The sequence below is a fragment of the Microcaecilia unicolor genome, chromosome 1, assembly GCF_901765095.1.
Source record: "Microcaecilia unicolor chromosome 1, aMicUni1.1, whole genome shotgun sequence".
In the NCBI taxonomy this organism is placed as follows: domain Eukaryota; kingdom Metazoa; phylum Chordata; class Amphibia; order Gymnophiona; family Siphonopidae; genus Microcaecilia; species Microcaecilia unicolor.
Genome location: NC_044031.1, coordinates 236,412,136 through 236,426,548, shown reverse-complemented (window position 1 = coordinate 236,426,548; position 14,413 = coordinate 236,412,136). Strand labels below are relative to the sequence as shown.

General features: G+C 43.9%; 1 protein-coding gene across 3 annotated transcripts in view; it reads left to right on the top strand.

Annotated features, from left to right (window-relative positions):
* The window catches only part of CTNNAL1 (catenin alpha like 1), a 442,864-nt gene that overhangs the window by 307,365 nt on the left and 121,086 nt on the right, over nucleotides 1-14,413 (top strand). For all 3 annotated transcript variants that reach the window (XM_030204917.1, XM_030204908.1, XM_030204923.1), the window contains exons 5-7: nucleotides 3,845-3,934; nucleotides 10,022-10,192; nucleotides 10,646-10,846. In XM_030204917.1, coding sequence (XP_030060777.1) covers nucleotides 3,845-3,934; nucleotides 10,022-10,192; nucleotides 10,646-10,846 — 462 coding nt within the window. The remainder of the gene's footprint in view (nucleotides 1-3,844; nucleotides 3,935-10,021; nucleotides 10,193-10,645; nucleotides 10,847-14,413) is intronic.

The window sequence follows — 14,413 nt, the reverse complement described above, 5'->3', positions numbered from 1 at the left end:
AAGTCTATGTCCCATCCTTAGAGTACTAACCTGACTGGGAGAGAAGGCTGTGAGAGTTGGTTCACAGATGGCCCTTTTTAGAAGGGTACTTGGCCTTGTTTATGTGTGTGAGGTCTGCTGTTTTCAAAATGTATTTATCATTTTTATTGTACTTAACTTAAAAAAAATGATCAAATCTTGGTGAGAAAAATAACATTACAATAACATTACCTTATGCCTGGAATAAACTTCCTGAGCCTGTACGTCTAGCTCCATCTCTACCTGTTTTCAAATCTATGCTGAAAACCCACCTTTTCACTGCTGCTTTTGGCTCCTAGCCACTACTCATTTGCCTTCCCCCCCTTGTTCCTTCTCACCCAGTACTTCCCTTGCCCTTAATTGTCTTGTCTGTCTGTAAGCTATATTGAGCAGGGACTGTCTCTCTGTGTCAGGTGTTCAGCGCTGCATGCGTCTGGTAGCGCTATACAAATGTTAATAATAATAATAACAATATCATAGAGTGGAGGAACATGGCCTAGTTGTTAGAACGCTACACTGACAACCAAGGAAGGCTGGTTCAAATCCTGTTACTGCTCCTTGTGATCATGGGCAAGTCACTTAACCCTTCATTACTTCAGGTACAAACTTAGGGCCCTGTTTACTACCTTTCTGGACCTCCTGTCTGCTTCCCCATTTAGGTGTGCGTTCCTTTTTGCTATTATCTTGGTATTGTAAACCAGTGTAATGCACTCCTGAGCATCAACAGTGAATAGCAAACAATTGTAATAAATTAATAAATGTAAAAAGTGTGATAATTTCCTTATTAAACAGATAATTTTGAGGAATGGAATGGGCAGAGACTTAGAGTTAACATGAGTGTCATTAGCGTGCATTAACTGTTAATACAATTATTAATGCCAAATCGAGGCGCATTGCACATTACCTGCTGTGCGCTTAGCAAAGGGAAGGGATGGGATTTGATATACTGCTTTTCTGTGGGTATACAATTATATGAAACTCCAAACACAGCTTCACATACACTGCGTACACAAATGCTGTGAATACTCCCGCTGTCACCCAACCAGCCACACAAAACTACACATTCAGTAGTGGAGAAAAAAAGCCTCAGTAACGCCACCCAGCCAGCCCAAGACTTCGGACTATAAGGCGTGGGTCTGGCGTACCATCATCTGGCTCAAAACAAAACTACACTTAATGCTCCTTATTGTGTCTAAATAAATGTTGACTACCTCACTCACATCAACTGGTGGGGTAACAAAACGTGTATATATGCTTATAGAACACAGAATGTAGTTCAAATCAGTTGCTTTCAGTTCTATTAGTGCAGTTTATATCAGTTCAATACTGGTGATCCAGCCATAAACAACTTAGCTTTTAGTCCAATCGCTGCAATGCTCTGCTGTCCTTAATATCACCAGCTGATCAACCCAACAGGGAATCCCCGTTTTGCTTCCGCTGCGTCAGGGGTTTCAACACTACATCTGGGATTACAATCCTGTGTCCCGTCTGCTGTATCGAAAAACGAAGCATGTATACAATTATATATAGGTACTTATTTTGTAAGATAATGATAATAGAGGGTGTGGCTTGGCCAGATCAACAAGGAGCTGCAGTGGGAATCAAACCCAGTTTCACTGGTTCTCAGCCCACTGCACTAACCATTACACTACTCCTCCATTCATTACCATGAATTTAACTGCATGACAGCCCTCCCAGAAATGCTGGGATCACCCCTAACAGTTACCACACATTAATTGTTATTTATTGGGATTTATTAACTGTCTTTATGAGGTGATTTACTCAAAGAGATGTATAACTGGTACAGCTTGACATAAGACTTCAAATATTGTTAACAATAGTAAAATGATCAAATATAAATACAGTCAGTCCATGCATGCACTGCATCAGATGTTACAATAATAAAAATGACAAAAAAAAGAAATTTAAAAACATACAAGGGTAAAGTAATATATAACACACATTACATAAACCTCCTGATTCTGTAAAGGTTGCCAAAAATTGCACGCCCAAATTTAGATACATTCCCAATTTGTGCATGTAATGTAATAGAATAATGAGCCAATTAATGTCAGTAATTGTCTTTTTGACAAGCAATTATTGGCACTAATTAAATTTAATTGGAACTAATGCTTGTAAATTTAGGTGCAGGATCCACGCCTAAAATTTACATGCAGTCCAAGAAAGAGGGCGCAGAAATGGGAGGGTCATGGGCGTTTCAGGGCAGAACGGGGTGTGGTTTTGAGTTACATGCATAATTACAGAATATGGGTGCACTGTGTGTAAATGTATGTGCAAGCATTTGCACCACATTTTAGTGCAAATGGCCACACCGAAATGTACACACAACCTCTCCACTTAAGTGTTTATTCTATGAACCACACCAAATTTTAGGCATGGCTTACATAATACCGTTTAAAGTAGGTATTTTTCAGTACTGCTGGAATGCATAATTCGTTGCAACATGTGCATCAAATCATTAAAAAGGAAGAAGAAAGGCAAATACTTATATGTATATACCACCAGGGAGGAGTGCCTAGAATGCACACTCCCAATCTAAGGGGCCCTTTTACTAAGCCACAGTAGGGCTATTGTGCTCTAAATCAGCCCTTCCACACGGAAGCCCAGTGATAGTCCTAAAGTTGGTGCATGCAGTTTCCTGAGGTAGAAAATAATTTTCTATTTTGTACTGCAGGGGGCATTCCCTGTAGTAATAGGTAGCGTGGCCATATTGCTGTGCGCTGCGCAATTACCGCATGAATAGCGCGTGAGCCCTTACTGCCTACTTAATTAGAATTTATGCATAAAACTTTCTAGCCGTATTCTATAATGTTGTGCGCATAAATTCTAATGAGCGCAGTTGAAAAGGGGGGCGTGGAATGGGCGGCTTTCAAAAAACTATGCGCACTATTATAGAATACACCTGATCTGCTCCTAAGTTAGGCGCAGGTATTTAGGTCTGAGTTTTGGGTTCGCCTGAATTGAAGTCGCAAGAACGGCCACTAAGCATATTCTATAAACTTCGCCTCACTTTGGGGTCCTTTTACGATGTGGTGGTAAGCCCAACGCAGGCTTACTGCTTGCTAAAAGGGAAGTACTGCCGTGCTACCGCAGCAGCCCAGCAGTAGATCCCTCCCCCAGCGTGTTCTATTTCCGGCACTGCAAAAAATATTTCGGTTTTTATAGCACCGGTGTATACCCGGTGATAATCGGGCAGTGCCACACGCTGCCCGGTTACCTATAGGTTACCATGGGAGCCCTTACTGCCATCTCAATGGGTGGCAGTAAGTGCTCCCCCCAAAATGGCTGCGCGGCAAGTGCTTCACTTGCTGCACGGCTATTTCTTGAAACAAAGCAAAGACCTGTTTTTTACCCACTATGATAAAAAGAGACCTTGGTGCACATCAAAACACATGCTGACACCAGCGCAGGCCCCCTTGTGCCACAGCTTCATAGAAGGACCCCTTTATACATAGTTTATAGAATTGTACTAAGCACATGGTTTTTTGGTGTCAATTTTTAAGGTGCTATTTATAGAATTTGGCCCAAAATTTATAATGTCAGATTAGCAATCATGGTTAACAAGAGTTTTTGATCACTCTGAGATAGCTGGGGGTCAGTAGCTGAAATTGATGTGCGCTGCTGAAAAACGTATCCTTTGCTATAAGAGGTAAGAATTTCAAATTAAAAAAAGAAAAATCAGGGACCAGGTCCGGCTGTGCTTCTCTTCTCAACAGCTAATTATTCACATCGTATTTGTCTGCAAACTTTTATTTCTCTTTTGAGTTTTTGGAGCCATTTAACACTTTGAAATTGTATTTGCTAGGACTTGAAGGACGAAAAGAAAAAGGCAAAAATGGCAGCAGCTAGAGCGGTTCTGGAGAAATGTACGATGATGCTGCTCACTGCTTCAAAGGTCAGATTTTGATTGGATTTCTTCTCTCAAAAGAACAGGTTAGCACTAGGAATCAGGAAAAAAGGCTTACTATGAGACAAATTGGAATGATCCTGCCAACAGACAGCCTTTGTTAAACTCAAAGAATATTAGATATGTTGCAGCTAATTCATGATTTTACTGAAAGTGCAAATACGGATAGGTGAACTAAAATTTGCTTGTTAATACTAGATGTGTACTTAGATTTTTGCTTTCATAGGCACCGTTGTTTGAAAACACAGTACAGCAGGACAGGGGTGCTAATTTTATAAAACAAATAAACCAGAAAACACCTTCTCAGAAAACACGTATTGAAATACCTGCTCTAATACAAAACAAAAATTATAGCTGTTGGACCATCAACAAGGTGGCTATAATGCATCTGTGACCATGTAGCACAACAATGACTTTCCTTGTGTATATATCGTCATTGATTCAATTCAATTAATTCAACAGTGTCTTCACAATCCAAATTTATATTATATTCAAAAGCAAAATGTGCAGATGCTCCATGTTATGATAAGCTTCAAAGAAAGCGCCAACGCAATCACATTTCAAGCGCTGGCTGTACTTCAGGCTGCAGCTTCTCATACCATCACTAAAAAAGAGAATTCATTGTAAGTGACCTAAAAAAAAACCCCAAATGAAACACTTAACTGGCAGAATAGCATACTTATTGTACAAAAAAAGAGGTAGGGGGTAAACCAAATGTCTGTTCAAACAGTAGGTTTATTGAAAAAGTAATTCCAAAAGCACAGGTTTGTACAACAATTCAGTTCCAAAGACTCTACTCAGTCCTGCATTTCGGCGCTAACCATGCCTTCCTCAGGAGTCAATTGAAATATCTCTGTCCAAACAGCCACTGATGATAAAAACACATAAATTGGCTAGAGAATCCAAAGCACAGCCTCAAACTGGAACGCAATAAAAACTAGTCAAACCAGCACAGAGCCAAATGCGTGTAGAATAGCATACTTATACATAGCACCATCCTTTATTTCAAGACAAATAATTCCTAGCAAGAAAATGGTGCCCAAGCTGACATACAGACTTCATAAGAAAGGACCAATCAAGAATTGCCACATATTGGGGGCAAAGATCAATCAGAAGCTCATTCAGTAGTCTCATTTAATTCTCCAGATTGTACAGTTTTTAATCTATGTATCCATTGTTTGTTCACAATAGGCTAAATGATGTACTCTTATCATTACCAAGGCACAGAGGGGGAGATATGATCGATAATGTGCCACATCAAATTAGTCAAAGCATGACTCGCAGCCAGCCAGTGAGAGACTAAATAAGCTGTCTCATTCATGGTATAGATCCTGCATTTTTGTTCATTTAGATGCAGCCTCATATTACGTTGTGTTGTGTTCTTCCCACATACACCAGGGAGCAAGGATATAATACAACGTATACAGCAAAAGCAGATTCACACATAGTGGAATGGTCTGCACTTATTCTATAGCCGTTCGATGAAGAGATCCAAGTATTGCCCTCCAAAGTAGAAGAACACCAGTTGCATCGCTCATACTTCCAGTGTCCACAATGTCCCTAACATTTTCCCTGAAACGTTTACCTAAAATTAGGGGAGTAGATATTCAGGTGGTGGTGGTCAGTGGTTTTTTGGCTGCTATTGGCTTTGCCATGACCAACCACCGGCATATACGGTTAAAACTTAGCCAGTTGAGCACTTCACAGCATAAGATGACCTGCATAAAGATAGGACCACATAAAACACAGTCCTATCTCTACGGTTACCTTATGCAGTTCAGTGCTGAATACTGGCACTTAACCCACATAAATGCTGATTTTGCCCCTGGACTGCCCAAAAAATAGCCAGTTTTGGCTTAGTGCTGCTGAATATGCCCAATTAGCTCCTATCTCGTTAAGTGTCACTGAATATGCCCAGTTAGCCCCGGACAAGTGATTTAAACAGCCAGGAGCTGTTTCTGGCTGTTTAAATTGCTTTAAATATCAACCCTAGGAGCTTAAGTTATGCTCCTAAATAAATGCCTAACATTCATTTACCTAGATTTATGAGCTACATTTAGGTACCTAATGCTGGAAATCAGTGCTGATCACCTAAGCATTTCCTCGCTTTTTATGTGCCTCTGCTGCTACCCAGCTTTAGGCTCCTAAATTCTGAGTTTAAAGTTATGCACTCAGCCCTAGTAAATTTTCCAAGACACCAATTTTAGAGGCTAACTCTCAAAGTTAGGATCATAATTGCTTCGAATATTGGTAGATCTCAAACACTTTTTCAAAAATATTTTCACATTATTTCTCTAGACTCTGTTTTCACTGACCTCCATTCTCTCCATTTTCTTTATTTGTGATTTTTTTTTCTTCTGTGCTGACTTTCATTGGACATGGTGGCTGGGGAGCATTCATCTTTTCTTTTTGGGTTGCCCCTCCGCTTTCTCCAGACATTTGTTATTCAGTCCATTTTTTTTCTCCATGAACTTGCTGATGAGTTTATGTGGATTCTAATGTTTGATTCATCTGTGTCTCCTTTTTTATATGCCATCTTGCAGGAAGGTAGCGCTGGTGTCTCCATTTGATTGTGTAATATTGCCATACCACACAATATTTGCATGTCTGAATAACTGGATTTTCTTTTTATCTCTGATTTACAAGTCGTTATAGTTCACATATTTTCTGAAAGTGTCTTTAAGCAGGTGTGACCGTACACCATTTTCAAATTTAGGCTTCAAGTCAGAGCTAGCAGTTCTGTGTTCTTCCTCTCGTCTGGTAGCAGATGTTTTTATTTTGTTTATTTATTTGCTTATTAATTAATGAACTGCCTTCCTGCACCACAGATGTGCCCAAAGTAGTATGCAGCATTAAAAATGATGCTTAAAACAAGAGAGAGGGACCAATAAGGCTTCTAAATATAAAAACCATGAGCTTGGAGCAATAACTCTACCCCATTCTGGCTCCTATTTTACTCTTTTCCAGTGGCAATTTCTCTTAATGGGTTAGTGTTACGCATTCTTTGACAGGAATAAACCTCATTCCTAAGCCAGTGCATGTGGGATGTTCCTCCCTTATGGGATCAGCAATGTTTTGTCTTCAGCTTCATATGATGCCTGATGGTGTGTCTTTATGGTACTGCTTGATAGCTGTGAAGGCCAATTTTACAAAGAGCATTGAGATCGGAATTTAGACTTCAAGATCAGGCACAATTTCCCTAGTATTTTATAAAAGACTTACCAACCATGGAGCCTTTTAAAAAATATCTAGAAGGATGTCGACAAATACAATGGAAGATGCTGGCACGTCCAGCGTGAGCAGTAATTTTAAAAAGCTGTATGTGGGACAAAAAGAGTGCCCCACACTCTCCAAATATGCATGATTGCAGCTTTTTATAGTAGCTGCTTTGGACGGCCAAGAATCCTCTTATCTCCTTACACTGACTCTCCCTGGGCAGGCAAGACCGCTTGGACACCCTCCTCATGATTTGATCCCACCCCCTACAGATTACAGAGTTTTCCCTGTTAGCTAGTTGTGTGGACAGGAGCGATCCTTGAATGCTCCTGCTCTATGGGCAATCCTAGCAGTATTCTCTATAGCGTTACCACTAGGGTGTCAACCTGCAAAATAAGGGTCAGTGCCAAAAGAGACTCCAGACTGCAGCAGTGGAGTGGAAGTGTTGGTGAGGTTTCCAGGCCTGCTGGCACAAAAAGAATTATAGGCTGTAGCAGTGGAAGTACCGGCAAGGCCTACTGGATAAAGAAGAGGTTTTTCTCCTGATGAGGTTTCCAAGCCCATCAAGTGCAAGAAGAGGCTCCAGATTGCAGCGAGGAAGAAGTGGAAGTGCTGGCAAGGCCTGCTGGTACAGGAAGCACGGTTATTTCGTGATTTCCTTAGGAACGACTGACAGAGAGTAACCCCTTGTAGTTCTTATTTTCTCTGAAATTCATTTTTACAAAAGCTTTAAACTCAGTAGACTTTACATGATAACAGGAATTATTTACGTGCTTCAGATTTTTAATAACTGTATGGGTTTTTCTATGATTCTGTGTTATCCTTGCTACTCTACTACTACAACTATTTAGCATTTCTATAGCGCTACAAGGCATACGCAGCGCTGCACAAACATAGAAGAAAGACAGTCCCTGCTCAAAGAGCTTACAATCTAATAGACAAAAAATAAATAAAGTAAGCAAATCAAATCAATTAATGTGAACGGGAAGGAAGAGAGGAGGGTAGGTGGAGGTGAGTAGTTACAAGTGGTTACGAGTCAAAAGCAATGTTAAAGAGGTGGGCTTTCAGTCTAGATTTAAAGGTGGCCAAGGATGGGGCAAGACGTAGGGGCTCAGGAAGTTTATTCCAGGCGTAGGGTGCAGCGAGACAGAAGGCGCGAAGTCTGGAGTTGGCAGTAGTGGAGAAGGGAACAGATAAGAAGGATTTATCCATGGAGCGGAGTGCACGGGAAGGGGTGTAGGGAAGGACGAGTGTGGAGAGATACTGGGGAGCAGCAGAGTGAGTACATTTATAGGTTAGTAGAAGAAGTTTGAACAGGATGCGAAAACGGATAGGGAGCCAGTGAAGGGTCTTGAGGAGAGGGGTAGTATGAGTAAAGCGACCCTGGCGGAAGATGAGACGGGCAGCAGAGTTTTGAACCGACTGGAGAGGGGAGAGGTGACTAAGTGGGAGGCCAGCAAGAAGCAGATTGCAGTAGTCTAAACGAGAGGTGACAAGGGTGTGGATGAGGGTTTTGGTAGAGTGCTCGGAAAGAAAGGGGCGGATTTTACGGATGTTGTTTAGAATTCAATTTACAATGTAGGCTTACAGGCTGTTCCATTTACCATGCTGGTCTATATGAACATATCCTAATGGTCAATTTGTGCATTTATTGCCTTGATAAGATTTGTTATTATATCCTTGATTTTTGGATTTTGGATTTTACCACCACAGTGGCTCAGGAATGGAATTATCAGTGAGGTTCCCAAGCCTGCCGGTACAAAAAGAAGCAGATAACTTGGAGTGGAATGGTGGAACAGGACTTGCTAATGAGATGAAAGGGGAAAAGGGCATGGAAAGATAAGAGAGGGGAGGAGGGCTGGACAAAGCAGCACTTCAGTGCTTGCAGGGAACTTAATGTTCAGGTCAGCCCAGAGGAGGTAGGGGGTGGATGCGGGAGGTCCAGCAGTGGGAAGGGAAAGTAGGAGAAGATGCTGGACATCGAAGGGGAAATGAGATGCTAGCCAACTTGTTGGGGGAGGGGGGGGGTCAATGTGAAGGGGAGAGGCTGGCTGCTGGGGAATGAGAAGGGGTAATGCTGGCCACCTGGGAGGGGGTAGGAAGGGGAATAGGAGGTGCTCAACTATGGGGGTCAGGGAGCTATGGCCTGGAAGGGGGGACAGCATGGCTGAAGGTTTGCCTATGGTTTCCAATACACTTGGGCTGGCCCTGAAAGAGAAATAGAAGGGGGAAAACCATCCAGTAGTGTCATATCACTCCTATTTCTCATTTACGTGTACTTTCCTGTGGTACTCCTTTAGCTTTCCCTGCACTCAGAGTGTCTCAAAAACTCACACCATGATCCACACTGTCACTCATAACACCACATTCACTCAAAGAGCATCTTTGTTACTTACAACCCCTTTTTCATATGTTGACTCACTAACTGAGCACCCCATCAACTCCGTCACTCCCCCAGCCCCCAGCATTCACAACTCCCTTCATCCACTCAGGACTCCTAATACCCTCTCATTCTATTCACTTAGCCTCCCACCGCTGATCACATCCAACTCATCCCCTTTAACAATTAACTGCCTCTGCCCTGGTGCCCTCTCATCATTCCTCCATCGCTTATTCATTCATTCAATCCCCCCCCCCCCAGTACTCTTAATCCCCCTCCCCATCCAGACTTGCTTATACACACACTCCAACAGTGAAACACACTTTTGTGTAATGCTTACAGCATACAGTTTTCAATTTGTTTTCTTTATTGACAGATTTCCCTCATATTGTATTTTTGTACTGTATAAAAGTGAAGGTCATCATACTTGAATTCTAGAAGGTGGGAGTAGCAAAACCATGCATCTTTTTTGGTTACAGACATGTCTGAGGCATCCTGACTGTGAGTCGGCACGCATAAATAAAGAAGGGGTCTTCCACAGAATGAGGATGGCGCTGGAGCAGGTGGTGGAGATAGTAACCGATGTGAGATTGAATGGAGAGGTTGAAGTGGCACCAGTCAGTATCTATACAGGGATCAAAGAATTCAAGGTGAGAACAATGGTGGTACAAATTGATCTCTTTTTTTTTTCTTTAATATTATATTTATTTAAGTTTCAACATATCAAATAAGCATCCACGGAACCATGAACAGAGGATGACCAAAAGAAGAGGAGAAAATAACCAAGAAGCAACATGCATATTGCAGCTTTCAAATGAAAGCCATTGTATTTGAATGCAGGCTTGGTTGATGGATTTCTGTGCATTTGTGTAGTTTTCATATGCGCTTCCTTTTCTAGTCATTCCACAATTAGGTGAAAGTATCTTTTATTATTTCTCTTTTAAATTTTTCTTTTTTATTTCCAGCCACAAATAGCTTTGTACTTCACTGCTCCTAGGATTGTTACTTGATACCTGTGAATCATAATGCCCTAAAGGCGCATCAGTTGGCATTTTCTGGATCCAAATTGGTTTATATGGAATTTTGAACGTTTTCTTTTTCAGAGCAAAGTGGAAGGTCTTCGGGAAAACCTTTATTTTCTCTCTAAGGAGAGTCTTTCCCTGATGTTGGAACTGATCCTGGAGCACACGGAGGATTTTACAGATTCAGCATATACCAGCCATGAATGCCGAGAACATATTCTGGAGCTCTCCAAGCAGACAAAGACGGAACTAGAACAACTGGTTGCCGTGTGGATGCAAGCTGTAAGAGCTTTTTAATAAAGCAAATTCTCTTAGTTCTGAGAAATTTCTTTCTTTGGATAGGAATATTTTCATCTCTTCACTTGTGCAGGAGCTCTGCTAAATGTATATGCTAAGGTGGAATTTGCCAAAATGAACATGCATGGCTTCCACGAGCCCTACTAGCTCTGTGAGAATAAAGGTGTTGATATTTCATCAATATGCCAAATCTTCTTCATAGTTTTTATACATGATGAAGATATGAAATTATGGGACACCTCTTTGTAAGCTGGACTCTTACGTGTGTAGGGATAAAGAAAGGTATGAGTAACCATAGACGTTATGACCCATACAACTAGCATAAATGTATAATTCCTTCTTTATTTCATGCCAATTAGAATTATACAGTTGGCCATTTTAATCGTGTTCTTATTAAATATATATAAAATAAAATTACAACTCCATTACTTAGTAAGATGTTATTTTAAAATGCTTCCACATTGGATCAATGAAATATTTTTATTTAGCTTAGCCACCATTAACTGTAATCCGTTGGGTTGGTCGTGAGCCCTTGGGCCCTGGCCGAGGCCAGCAGGGCGCCGACCCAGGCCAAGGGGAGACCGACCCACCACCGCACACCCCAGCTACACAATACCCCCTAAGCTACCCCTCCCCCCAGTCCCTCAGGAAGAAGGGAAATAGGCATACAGGCGGGCCTCGCGGCCGAACCGGAACCCACGCAGACAGAGCCACTCGTGCGAGCCTCACGGCTGAACTGGAACCCAATCACACACAGGGAGGGGTGAAAGAACCCAGAGGGCCCCAAGATGCCAGACACGCGCTGAACACCAGCAATAGGGCAGAGGGGGAAACAAAGGACCAGAGCGGCCCACGCCCACGCAGGGGACTAGCGCAGGACAGGGGAACTAACACAGCAACCCCCTCCCCACCAGGGTAGGAGCCCCAGGCAGAAGCCAGAGGAACCAAACACAAAGGAAGGCAGAAAGCCTTTGCCTCAAACCCACTGTAGACAGAGGCACACAGAACATAAAGGGTTAAGCTTGTAGAGCCAGCAGAGAGAGAGTGCCATAAATCAACAAACAATCAGAGAGAACGCTTCCCCTCCCGAGAGGGAGTGGGGCCCATCCAAACAAACACACTGGCAGAGGCAGGAATACAATACACACAGTACACAAAGGGTTAAACTCACTGAGCCAGCAGGCCAGGACACTGGGAAGAGAAATCCTTAAAACAAACAAACAAAGGAGAACGCTCTCACTCAGCCCAGAGCCCGGAGGCTGAGCAATGCCCAGCCCCCACTAAACAAACGAGCAGCTGACCCTGATTACAGAGCTACGCACACACACACACACACACACAGCAGCAGCTAACCCAGAGGGAAGGAAAAGAATACTCTAAATCAACACAGATCCCTGTCAGAACCTAGAGCACGTTCTGAGAGAAACCTATCAGGCTTTCCTGTTACCACCAGATAAGTAACGCAAAAGCAGAGAAACTCTTCAGCTGCAGGCTAAAGTACTATCCCCTGACGTCAGCACAACCCCTGGCAGCCAATCAGAAGAGACGTCCCCCCTCCCCCTCAGCCAAACCGGCAGAATCATAACATCACCCCCCCTTCAAGGGCCCCCCCTACCCCGTCCACGAGGTTTAGGTTTGTGAGGGAAAAGGCGATGGAACCGTCTGACTAGGATTGGCGCGTGGACATGAGTAGCGTCCTCCCAGGAATTGTCTGCCGGTCCATATCCCATCCACGCAATGAGATACTGGAGATGTCCCCGGAAGCGCCTTGCATCCAAGACATCCCGGACTTCGTATTCCCCCTGGGAGGCTGAGATGGCTGGACTAGCAGGCAACGCGGGCAAAGCCCCTTTTCTCAGAATCACAGGCTTCAGCAAGGACACATGAAAGGTGTTATGTACCCGTAATGTAGGTGGTAACTTTAGCTGATAACAGACCCGATTCACTTGCCTCACAATGGGATATGGGCCCACAAATCGAGGTGCAAAGCGGGAGGAGGGAATCTTCAGACGAAGATTACGCGTGGACAACCACACCAAGTCGCCAGGCTGGAAGTGCGGTTCCACTCTGCGAGACCGATCCGCTTGGCGTTTCATACGAGTGGAGGTCACTCGCAGCGCTTTCTGAACTGATGACCAAATTGCTTGGAGCGAGGTCACCGCATCAACCGCTGCCGGGACATCCAAGTTGGTTTTCAAGGGGGCTGGTATCCGCGGGTGTCGTCCATATACGATGTAAAAGGGCGACGCGCCCGTGGCTGAGCTCACTCGGTTGTTATGAGCGAATTCTGCCCAAGGCAGCAGCTGACTCCAGTTGTTGTGGTGCTCATTGACATACATCCGTAGGAACTGCTTCAAGCATTGGTTCACTCGTTCTGTTTGGCCATTGGATTGTGGGTGATATCCCGACGAAAAGTTCAGCTTTACTTCAAGGGCCCGATTCAGGGCTCTCCAGAACTTTGAGACAAACTGTACTCCTCGATCAGAGGTAATAGATTCTGGCAGACCATGGAGACGAAAAATAGAGCTGATGAAATACTGTGCCAGCTTCACCGCCAAAGGAAGGGTAGGCATGGGTATGAAGTGGGCCATTTTAGAAAACCGGTCCACCACTACCAAGACAACTGTGTGCCCTTCAGAGTTAGGCAGATCCGTAACAAAGTCCATGGCAATGTGGGTCCACGGTCTCTCAGGTACCGGTAAAGGCATCAGCAACCCCTGGGGTCTCCGACGGTCAGCCTTATGCTGGGCGCACTCAGGACACGCAGCCACAAACTCCTGCACATCCCGATCAAGTGAAGGCCACCAATACTGCTGGGAGATGAACCGCTTGGTTCCCAGGATCCCGGGATGTCCTGCCATTCGAGAGGCATGCCCCCATTGGAGTGTCTTTTCTCTCAGCCGGGGTGGCACAAAGGTCATACCTGCAGGTACTGCTAGCGTCATCGCGGGCACAATGACATCAGGTTTAATTACATACTGCAGGGGTTCTTCCTCCAGGTCAGCCTCCATGGACCTGGAGAGGGCATCTGCCTTGATGTTCTTCTCCGCTGGACGATAGGTCAGAATGAAATCAAAGCGGGAGAAGAATAGTGCCCACCGGGCCTGGCGAGGATTCAGCCTTCTCGCTTCTCATAAATAAGTCAGGTTTTTATGGTCCGTGAACACCGTGAAGGGCTCCTGCGCCCCTTCCAGCAGATGACGCCATTCTTCCAGGGCCAATTTAATGGCTAATAGCTCCTGATCCCCGATGGCATAATTCTTCTCGGCAGGGGTATACTTTTTAGAGAAGAATGCACATGGGAGAAGTTTCCCACTGGGGTGGGCCTGGGACAGCACTGCTCCTACGCCAACCGATGATGCATCCACTTCCACGAAAAATTTATTTGTCGGGTTGGGATGGCGCAACACTGGAGCTCCAACAAATGCCTGTTTCAGATTCTCAAAGGCCTGACACGCCTCAGGCGACCAGTTGCGAGCGTCAGCGTTCTTCTTAGTCAAGGCAGTAAGAGGGGCAGTCAGGGACGAGTAATTCCAAATAAACTGCCTATAG